At 44.5% G+C, this 12,004-nt stretch overlaps 1 protein-coding gene across 1 annotated transcript in view; it reads right to left on the bottom strand.

Moving 5' to 3' along the window:
• LOC143299738 (tudor and KH domain-containing protein homolog) overlaps positions 1 to 12,004 on the bottom strand; it is a 75,179-nt gene that overhangs the window by 9,950 nt on the left and 53,225 nt on the right. The window contains exons 2-4 of the mRNA XM_076613120.1: positions 4,045 to 4,152; positions 2,896 to 3,072; positions 1,596 to 1,650 (exon numbers count right to left, since the gene is read on the bottom strand). Coding sequence (XP_076469235.1) covers positions 1,596 to 1,650; positions 2,896 to 3,072; positions 4,045 to 4,152 — 340 coding nt within the window. The remainder of the gene's footprint in view (positions 1 to 1,595; positions 1,651 to 2,895; positions 3,073 to 4,044; positions 4,153 to 12,004) is intronic.

The raw sequence follows: 12,004 nt of genomic DNA, 5'->3' as shown, positions 1-12,004 counted from the left end.
GGCAACCAAAAGGTTGTTCCTGGCAAGATTCCAGTTCAGAAGACAAGAAAAAGGAAAGAAAAAAAAAAGGAAAAAAGAAGGCAATGCACTGTGACGATGTGCTCAACCCGAGGAGAGCAGCCCAGATTCCACACAGAGAACTGCTGTAACAAGAAGTAATGTAGCAAGTACAAGAGCAGTAACAGCATAAAAGGATGCAGCAGTAAGTCAAAGATACAGCAGTAAGGCAACGATGCTGCAGAACTACACAAGACAACGTTGTGGAAGTCTCCAAGACACAAGAGAAAGAAGGCACAGGTAGTGTTGCTATTACTTGTTCTCCGTGAACACCCCCACCCCCACCTAAATAGGCAGGTAAAAACCGGTCACACCCCCAGACACAAACCAGCGTTTGAGTTACAGCCCATGAATGAGAACAGTACAGTGATTTGTGGAACGGACCCTGCTCTCTCTTGTATCATGCCCTTCATTATGTGTAACTGTCTTTCCTCAACTATGGTGGCAATATTTGAGTCGGTCAATGCAGGTTTATGGTTGTTAACTGAAGGACAAGGCAACACGGAGAGGTCTCCCCACATGTCAGTAGTGAACCAGATTCTCCAGCCTCAAGCAAACACACACACACACATTTGTGAAGGAACAAAACATCTCACTTTAATAGTAATAATAATGGATACTTATATAGCACACTATCCAGAAATCTGCTCTAGGTGCTTTACAAAAACGCTTTGTTAACATAAAACATTACATCTATGTTACATACACACACCAAAATATGACTACACACACACACACGCACACACACACACTGCGTACATACATTTTAACAATACATGTGTATCTAACAGCTACCCTAACACATACGCACACATAGGCAGGCACAAACTTACATGAACGCACGCACACACAATACACATTCATATACATGCATGTAGTTAACATAGTCAAGCACAGCCAACGCAAAGGAAGTGGACCTGCCACAATTGAACTTTCCAGTCTGCAAACTACAGTCCCTATCACTGCCACACATTTGTGACATACAAAAAATACTACTATGCAAGATGGACTAATCTATAGTGGCTGTTACTCTTCTAAACCCAGTGCAGTGCTGGGGAAGTTTGGTCTGATCTTCCTTCACTGCCTCAAACCAAGGTAACAAGAAGATGAAACAAAACAACATTTCATTGTACCAGGGTATTGAGGTAAACACAATAATAAGCATGCTTTTTTTCCTGGGTACAAAATAAAGAAAGAAAAGCGATAGAAAAACGAAAGAGAATGGGGAAAGAAGGTATAAAGAGTGAGAGATAGGGAGAGAGAGAGGTAGAGAAGAGGGAGAGAGAGAGAGATGAAGAGGAAGAGAGGGATGGAGAAAGAGAAAGAGAGAGGAGAGGGAGAGAAAGAGAGAGAGGAGCAGAGAGAAGGATTCATTTTAGTTGGTTATTTTCGTTACCTCTTGCAATCCAGGTACACTCCCTCCTCCACTGCCACCCCTCCCCCACCTTCCCCACACCCTCTCCTCCCCATGCCCCTAAGCAATAAAGGCGGCACTGTTGCCGAGAAGAGGAAGAAGAAATGAGAAAGAGAACACATACTGCATGCTAGCATTCAAACTGGTCAAGGTCTCTCCGCTCACGTAGCCCTTCACACCTGCAACACAGGCAGTACGGTTCTGGTGAGCATGCCACGCAGGAAGAGAAACTATCCACAAAACAAGCAGCATTCATGTCATTTTATTCATTAAAAAAAAAAAAAAAAAAAATCAAAAAGTGAAAAGTAATTGAGAGAGATTCAAGATTCAAGATGGTTTATTCATGTATAGGCCTAGGCCCCTTATGAAGGGGAATGTGAACATTATTTTACAAACAATACATCACGACACTGTGAGCATCAATAAGCACAGTCAAACAAAAATATACCTGCATTACAGTTCAATGTGTGGAACAATAAAAGAAAAAACAAACAAACAAAAGAATACAAACAGCGTTTTCACAAAGTAGCCATTTCTCTGAATTTGAAAGCTTTGTATAAAAATAGTGAAAATTTGCGAACAACTTCAGGGGAAGTAGTAACTGAGAGAAAGAGACAGAGAGAGAGTGAGTGAGACAGAGTGAGAGAGACAGAGACAGCGAAGGTGGGTATGGTGGGTGTGAGACAGAACAGGATATCATCTGCACATAATACTGCACATTTGTGTCTTTTTCAAACATACTATTGATATGATTTTGCTAATCTTGAAATTACCCTTCAAATCTACTATCTGCACTAGAACAGTTTCGTTCGGATGAAAGTTTCACACAGAACAGAAAGCCATGATATATAAAACATATACATATTCTTTTAAAACTAAAAAAAAACAACCAACATACACCCCCAAACCAGGCACACACCTCTGTCATGCTTATCATCACGTTATCATGTTTATCATATCATGTCTATTATCATAACAGTTAAATCTGTTGCTGAAAAGACAGTACCAAATACACTGTGCCACTGATTGCCACAATCCAACAATAGCACACACACACATACATACACACACACACACACACATCAACACACACATATACCCACACACACACTTTAACAAAAAGTCAAACTTCATCCCATCAACCATCAACAACACAACAAAATACACGACCACATCAGCAACACTATTCCACAGCGCTCAAAGCATACACACACACACACACACACACACACACATCAACACGCACATATACCCACACACACACTTTAACAAAAAGTCAAACTTCATCCCATCAACCATCAACCACAAGACAAAAGACACCACCACATCAGGAACACACCGCTACATCAGCAACACTATTCCGCAGTGCTCCAAGCGCCACGCCACGCCCCACCACACTCCGACCCCCACCCCGCCCAACTCACCCTGCGTCTCACTGGTCACCTCCTGAATGCTGAAGGGCCCCCAGGGCAGGGTGACGTAGAAGTGGGAGGGGGAGGTGATGCAGCTCACCTCCACCGTCACCACCGCCCCCACCGCTGGCAACAGGTCTGCTTGGTCCTCGTCAAACACTGTCACCTTGGTCAGGTTACCTGACACACCTGGTAACACCATCACCTGTGTTACTGACACTGTCACCTTGGTCAGGTTACCTGACACACCTGGTAACACCATCACCTGTGTTACTGACACTGTCACCTTGGTCAGGTTACCTGACACACCTGGTAACACCATCACCTGTGTTACTGACACTGTCACCTTGGTCAGGTTACCTGACACACCTGGTAACACCATCACCTGTGTTACTGACACTGTCACCTTGGTCAGGTTACCTGACACACCTGGTAACACCATCACCTGTGTTACTGACACTGTCACCTTGGTCAGGTTACCTGACACACCTGGTAACACCATCACCTGTGTTACTGACACTGTCACCTTGGTCAGGTTACCTGACACACCTGGTAACACCATCACCTGTGTTACTGACACTGTCACCTTGGTCAGGTTACCTGACACACCAGGTAACAACAGCAATGCTCAAAGTCACCTGTGTTACTGACACCTTAATTGGGGTACACACTATTTATGAGTGTTTTCTCATTTTTATCATCATTTTTTTAATTTCAAATATTTGTGACACTCATAATAATAATAATGATAATAATAATAATAATAATGATTATAATGATGATAATAATAATAATAATAATAATGATTATGATGATGATAATAATAATGATGATTATAATGATGATGATAATAATAATGATTATAATGATGATGAACACTTATTCAGCTCTTCTTCTGAAACAGAGTAAAAGCGCTTTACACGTACAAAACTTGCTGACAATAAATGACCAAATAATACAATAAACCAATTTGCACCCTCAATGCAGACACAACACCACTTGTCCAATTTACCTGTTCACAAACACACACACGCATGCACGCGCACACACACACACACACACACACACATGCCTGTACATTACATCTAACATCACTCAAAGTGAAAAGTCAAATCAAAGAAAGATACACGCACGCGTGCGCACACACACTCATCAACTCACCTTGCTGTCTGTTGGGGTCCACATGGAGGTAGGGACAGTTGTCTCCCTTGCGACAGCTGCTGGGATAGTTGTAGAAGCGGCACATTCCTTGAGGTCTGCCCTTCGCTTCTGAAACATCACAGACGCCATGTGCCTGTACCTTTTGTTCCCTTCAATCAATACAAGGTAAGCGTTACGTGTGTGTGTGCTTTCCCCTCCCGTTTTTTTTGTGCCTCTGAAAACTACACTAGACATGTGGCTGTAATGTGCTTTTACATCCTGTTTTCTTGTGCCTCTGAAAATTACAGATGACATGTGCCTGTACCTTTTGTTCCCTTCAATCAATACAAGGTAAGCGTAACGTGTGTGTGTGCTTTCCCCTCCCGTTTTTTTTGTGCCTCTGAAAACTACACTAGACATGTGGCTGTAATGTGTATTTACCTCCTGTTTTCTTGTGCCTCTGAAAATTACAGATGACATGTACCTGTACCTTTTGTTCCCCTCAATCAATACAAGGTAAGCGTTATGTGTGTGTGCTTTCACCTCCGGTTTTTTTGTGCCTCTGAAAACTACACAAGACATGTGGCTGTAATGTGTATTTACATCCTGTTTTTTTGTGTCTCTGAAAGCTACACAAGACATGTGCCTGTAATGTGTATTTACATCCTGTTTTTTTGTGCCTCTGAAAACTACACAAGACATGTGCCTGTAATGTGTATTTACATCCTGTTTTTTTGTGTCTCTGAAAGCTACACAAGACATGTGCCTGTAATGTGTATTTACATCCTGTTTTTTTGTGTCTCTGAAAGCTACACAAGACATGTGCCTGTAATGTGTATTTACATCCAGGGTTTTTTCTGCTTCTGAAAGCTACACAAGACATGTGCCTGTAATGTGTATTTACATCCTGTTTTTTTGTGCCTCTGAAAACTACACAAGACATGTGCCTGTAATGTGTATTTACATCCTGTTTTCTTGTGCCTCTGAAAACTACACAAGACATGTGCCTGTAATGTGTATTTACATCCCATTTTCTTGTGCCTCTGAAAGCTACACAAGACATGTGCCTGTAATGTGTATTTACATCCCGTTTTCTTGTGCCTCTGAAGACTACACAAGACATGTGCCTGTAATGTGTATTTACATCCAGGGTTTTTTCTGCCTCTGAAAGCTACACAAGACATGTGCCTGTAATGTGTATTTACATCCCATTTTCTTGTGCCTCTGAAGACTACACAAGACATGTGCCTGCATCTTTTAGCCTTAGCAGCAAAAAGCCTCAGATCAGAATGAAGGTTCCTAACTTCAGTACTGAAAGAGGGCTGTCTGCAGTTCCACATCTTTCAAAGGTGCCACAAAGCACAGGTCCAAAGCAGTCCCAAGCCACCACAGACGTTTCAGTGAGGCAACACGTATTGCTGTTCTTGTCCTTTGAGCTTTGAACGTAAGAGCTTCAGAAGCCCCTGTTGCTGAGTGCTTTAAGTCACGTCTGATGGACAAACAAGCACGAGGAAAAAAAAAAAAGAGAAAGAAAGAAATCGAAACTTTCGGAATCGAAATCGAGGGAAAAGGAATAGGCACTTACCGGCTTGTTTTCATCCTACCCTCGTAAAGAAAATGTATAAACTAATCTGGGAAATACAAGAAGACTGAAAAAAGGAGGGGAAAAAAAAACAACAACACATTGCATGGCAACAACAACAAGAACAATAAATGGCATAGAAAATACACAATTCCCCACAAAATAACATAGTATGCTTTTGCGTGAAGGAGAGAGGGAAGAAGAAGGAAGGAGAGGAAGAGATACGAAGAAGGAAAGAGGAAAACTGTTGAGAGAGAGAAAGAGAGAGGTAGTGTTGTTTCTTTGTGTCTTGGAAATGTAACACAAAGTGTGTGCTTGTATCTCTTTGTTTCTTGTGCTTTTCAAAAAACCCAGCTGACTGCTACACATGTTGTTGTTGTTTTGATCTCCTGTGTTTCCAGAGAACACTGAACACAAAACCTGAGCCTCTGCGCTGTCTCTGCCACTTAAAATGACAGGAACTGTGTGGAGTGTGGATGTGGTTGCAAAGAGAAAACCTGAGCCTTTGCACTGTCTCTGCCACTTTAAACGACAGGAACTGTGTGGAGTAGAGAAAACCTGAGCCTTTGCACTGTCTCTGCCACTTTAAACGACAGGAACTGTGTGGAGTGTGGATGTGGTTGCAAAGAGAAAACCTGTGTCTTTGTCATCCATGGTTTCCAAGAATGAGTTCTAAAGGGGGGGAAAAAAAGTGTCTGTGTCATCAACAGTTTCCAAGAATAAACAGGGGCGGATGAGGTGTCTCCTAGAGGGTTGTGGGTGACAGGGAATGGAAACAGAAATTCAAAAAAAAAAAACACACCCTGGCAGCGTTTTCAAATTGTAATGTTCCACATCATGTGAGAAAATGTAGCAGACTGCCAGTTTTCCGCGAATGGCAGGGGTAGTCTTGACAACATCTGTCCTAGAGAATTATGTTGTTGGCATTCACAGGGGAAGGAAGGGGGTGGGGGGTAGAGAGAGAGAGAGAGCGACAGACAGACAGACAGACTGACAGAAAAAGAGAAAGAGAGAGAATCAAATCCGCTTAGATCTTTTACTGAACCGTCTGGCTGATATTCAAATGAAATCAAGGACAAAAAAGAAGAAGAAGAAGAAAAAAAAAGAAAAAAAAAAAGGAGCCAGTCACAAGAAGAACAAAGGTCTGACCACAGTTCTGTCAACAAGATCATCCTCCCACGCACCCACCCCCATCGCTCCCTCACGTCTCTACCACCACCACCACCACCACGATCGACATACCACGTGCTCTCTGCATCCCGCATCCATTCCACCGACCCCTCCCCCCCACCCCGCCCCCCACCCCCACAGACGGACTGAATAGTTTGTTAGGCTTCAATGCCATCTACCCCCCCAGGCGCTCTCCCCCCCGTGTCCCAGAAACAGCGGGAGGGGTGCGGTGCAGGACGGAACCAGACAAGGACCGTACAATTCAGTTCCTGATAGTCTGACTGTCCGCCTCCCTCTCTCCTCACACATCACACAGGCTATTTTCGGCTGAGGCGTTCACCTCATTTACACCTGATAAATTTGTGTGTATTGTGTGTGTGTGTGTGAGAGAGAGAGAGAGAGAGAGAGAGAGAGAGAGAGAGTGTGTGTGTGCGCGCGCGCCGTCTTCCACCACAGCTAAACTTAGTAACCTGGTTACATCCTGAGTTTGGTCCGGATATATCATCGTAACAAAAAACAAAAAACAAAACATTGACACATATTCTTAATTATGATTTTTTTTCTTTTTCTTTCTTTTTTTTTTATTTTATTTTGTTTTCCGACGTTTTACGTATTTGATAATGGACCCCCCAAAATCATGAAAATGTCACATGGAAGAAAAAAGGAAAAAAAGAAAGAAAAAAGTTTGTGAATCGAATACTGGATTGCGTATCTCGTACGCAAATATTTTGAGAACAGATGAGCCAAGACTTTAAAAGTAATTATAAGTATGTATTCCTCAGAACAACAAACAAACAAACAACGCTGGAGCATGGCGTGAGAGAAACAACAGTTCAGGCTTTCAGCGCCAGTTTCTGTTGATTAAATCACCTGCGCCCTTCTCACCTCTTCCCCACGCCCACACTGTAACTGACTCCCATTCCCTTGCCTCGACACGCACGTTCACACACACACACACACACACACACACGCACGCACGCACACACACACACACACACACACACACACACACACTTTCCACCACAGCCCCCGACCCCCAATACCATGCAGTGCCAACGTGCAAACGAACTACTGATTTACAATGAAGCTGGCCGGCAGTGTGGAATGGCGAGCGGTGCCAAGATCACTTGTTCCACTGAGCCAAACCCAAACCACCAGTTCTCATTGCGACATACATGTAGTACGATTGTTCTGGTGCATGTGAAGATATCCCACTGCCTCTCAACACCTTCCTCCTACACGGTGATAATTATCAGCAAAGCGCAACCAGTCAACACGAACTGCACACACGAATACACAGACACACACTCTCTCTCTCTCTCTCTCCACACACACACGAATAGAACAGAAATATATGTACATAACTCTGTGTGTGTGTGTGTGTGTGTGTGTGTGTGTGTGTGTGTGTGTGTGTGCGCGCGCGCGTGTGTCCGTGACTTGTATTGCACAGGTTTCTGTCCAATGCCCATTCACCACATTTGCACATGCAGGCTCACAGCAGAGTGATTCAGAGCAAGAGCAGAGTCACCACTGTCAGGTGGCCGCAAGACGCCCTAACACCCATTACATGCCCTCTAAGGACTGCTGGGCGGACTGTGACAGGATGAACGTGGGAGGGGGAAGTGATGTGTGTGAAGCCCACATATCCGCTGTTGGACCATCTGACACAGTCATTGAAAGCAGAACAGTCAATACACACGAACATAGGCTATTTGTCACACACACACACACACACACACGCACACACACACACGCACACACATACGCGCCCACGCGCGCGTGCTCATACACACATTGAGATAAGTGGAACCAACGATCATCTGCTGTCTCTCAAACAGCCTGTTCGTAAGCAGATTTATTATTGTCGCTTTATTTAGTGTCTGTTTTCTGTCAGTGCCAGAATGACCAGATTCTGTAGCTGCCACATGTTCACAGATAATTTTATTACACACACACACACACACACGTGTGTGGAAACGCTGATAACTTTTATTTACAACCCCCAGCCCTCCCCCTCTCTCAAGTGATGGCATTATTTACTGCCCGGCTGACCAGTGAGGCCCTGAGGGTGGACAGCAGGCAGATCAATCCACGTGCCTCAGACCTTATCGGCACACCACTGCAGTGCTGGACAAGCCACTTGACCTGCAGGTCCCTTGCCAGTGCCTTCACGTCCGCCACTGCTCCCGGTCTGCCTGTCACTTCACTGTGGGACCCGGACATCGCGGGGGGGGAGGGCACAGCCGGCCGTGCCAGCCCCGATGGAATGATTCTGGCTGCACTGTCGGCACGCATGGTTTTTTTTTTTTTTTTTTTTTTTTTCCGAACACCCAACAAATCTGCCAGCAGCTATCTGTCTTTAAAGAGAGAGAGAGAGAGAGAGAGAGAGAGAGAGAGACTTCTTGTGAATATGCCCAACATATCACACCTCCACCAGACAAGTTCAGAATCGTGACGAAAAATCACGGTGAGGTGGAAAAACAACGCGTTTCTAATACAGCCTTTTGGCATCTTGTGTGTGTGTGCACGCGCGTGTGTGTGTACTAACAATGTCAGAAAACTGAAAAAGAGCAAAACGGGCAAGTCAACTGAGGCGTATTAAACTTCGCCGGATGTATTATCTGTCTGCAGTGTAAGCACCGTTTACAGCAGTTCCTTTCAATGGGTCAGTGATGTTAAAAACAAATAGTGATATCATAAATGACCAACCGACAGTAGTGTGTGAGATAAAAATGTTAAGTAAAATTGTGTTGCGCATTAACATAACGTTGCCTTTCGAATACTATTCATAAAGAGTGAGCTTATTCAAACTGGTAGCTTTTTTCTTTCTGTGGTTAAATGCTTCAGCGATAAACTTTGCAAGTGAATCGATAAAAATTATCTGTGTTTGCTGATGAAATCATACTGACCACGTTCTGTCTTTTCATGTCAATCTTAATAATAAAAGAAAAAAGTTACATGACGAACGTAAAACTTCCTTTTCCTTACACTCAAACAAATCATTTTCATTTTACACACACACACACACACACACAGAGAGAGAGAGAGAGAGAGAGAGAGACAGACAGACAGACAGACAGAGACAGAGAGAGAGAGTGAGAGAGTGTGTGTGTGTATGTGTGTGTGTGTATGTGTGTGTGTCTGTGTGAGTGAGTGAGTGAGTGAGTGTGTGTGTGTGTGTGTGTGTGTGTGTGTCTCACCGTAGAGGAAGTAATCGGCAGTGAAACGAACAGTGACACTCCGCTAAGTTGTTAACCTGTCAAGCTGGTGTAAACTGCTTTACATGTCAGGAGCGTGGGGTGCCTGTCAATGTGTGTTGAAAAACAGCTGACTGCCATGACCTCTTGCACTACCACCATCCCACCCGGTACCCCGTCTCTCTCCCTCTCCCTCTCCGCACCTCTGCCCAAATCACCACCATCCCGTGGCATTACCGAGGACACGTCTTTGCCAAAGCGTGCGTGGCGGAAATAAGAAAAGCGCCTCGTAATTCATGGCAACACAACACCATCAACTAATCAATGGCAGACAGACAGCAATGGAGCAAGCAATCCGATTAACAGTGGGGCTGATTGATGTTGATCGTGATGGCAGTGGGAGTGAAAAAGCATTCCATGTTCCACGGAAACCTGCAACTACACGCTGTCTGGTACACGGGCTCAATCAACGCAGTGGAAAAAAAAGGAGGGGGGAGGGTGTAGGGGGAGGGGCAGTAATCAACGTGAGGGAAGTAGATATAAAGTTATGCCAAGTGTCCATTGCCTGCACGAAGAAGGCACGTGAAACTTGGCAGCCAAACACGCTGTTATTGGGACTTCAGGTGCTGGGACACCTTGTACTTGTACATATAACATAACACAGTTTACCTGTTGACTGTTGTAGATGGTCAAACATAGTTTACCTGTTTACTGTTGTGGATGGTCAAAAATAGTTTATCTGTCTACTGTTGTGGATGGTCAGTCTGTTGTGGATGGTCAGTCTAATGTGGATGATCAGTCTGTTTTCAAGAACAAGGCTTGCTCACATTTCTAAGCCGATCAAGGTGAAATATGGCACATGTCAATGTATAATTACTGTAAGAAGAGAGGGAGGGAGGGAGAGAGCGAGGGAGAGGAAGAGAGAGAGGTACAGCCAACATTGAGGTTGTAATTTTATGAACGACCAGTTCCAGACAGCAGCTGACGAACTAGGAACACAGAAATGTAGTGGCAACAAAAGGCAGAAAGCAGAAGAGAGCCTAGTCGTCGTGGTTAAGTTTTTACCGTCCCAGACGGACACCTAGAAGGACCGTCGTAGGTTCGAGCCAAGTCAGTGACATCACTGTGGGTCGTTCAGTTCCTGCCATCTTCTAACCAGAGTTGAGCGTGACTGGGGCTTCCCTGTGACCACATAATCCAGTGTCATCAACTTTACGGGTGCCACTTTTACAGAGGGTCGCTATAAAGTTCCAGACCAACCAACACCACTGGTGTCTGTATCACTCGGGACCACTGGACTTTGGGGCATAATATGAATGGCGTAGTGTGCTACAGCCCTGTTGCGCAGTCTCCAGCCTAAATGGATCTCCATTATAACATCGTCATCACCCTTTAAAAAAATTACAGAAAAAATAGTACCATAGTCTGTGACATCTATGTTCCGTTCTTGTGGTGACCGAAGACACGATGTCTTCTCCATCCCTGTTGTCCGTGATGAGTTTGTGTCGAGGTACTGTACGTCAGTATAGTGACCGGGTCTGTTGCTGGAGCAGTATGGTGGCGGTGTCCACTCCTGAGGTGTTCATTCCGTATGGCTCTAGATTTTTTTTTTTTTTTTTTCATTTTCTTTTTTTGCTGGCCCATTTCAGTGGCATCACTCCCACGCCACTCATTCCAAGTCTCCCAATACACAGCCACGCCCAGGTTCATCCGTCGCAGCCTAAGCGTCGGCAGTCCACAAGGAAATATACATGTTAAGTCGTCAGGAGGCAAGATGGAAACACTATTGTCATCGATGGGGAGCTAAGAAGATGGTGTCCTGCGTTTGCGGAATAAGATCAGGCACTAATGAACACCACCGAAGTAACTTAGCGACGAAGCAGGATCACCTCTAGTGGGTTGTCTTTTGGCGACTTGCTACAGACTGTTCCCGGTGGGCTGCTGGCTCTGGGATGCGCGAAAAGACTGGTATTGGTATTGCTGTACAAGTGTACTTTGAGCGAGCGGTGTAAGACTATGGCCACTGAGGTGG

The sequence above is a fragment of the Babylonia areolata genome, chromosome 25, assembly GCF_041734735.1.
Source record: "Babylonia areolata isolate BAREFJ2019XMU chromosome 25, ASM4173473v1, whole genome shotgun sequence".
NCBI lineage: Eukaryota > Metazoa > Mollusca > Gastropoda > Neogastropoda > Buccinidae > Babylonia > Babylonia areolata.
This window is presented reverse-complemented; position numbering and strand designations above follow the sequence as displayed.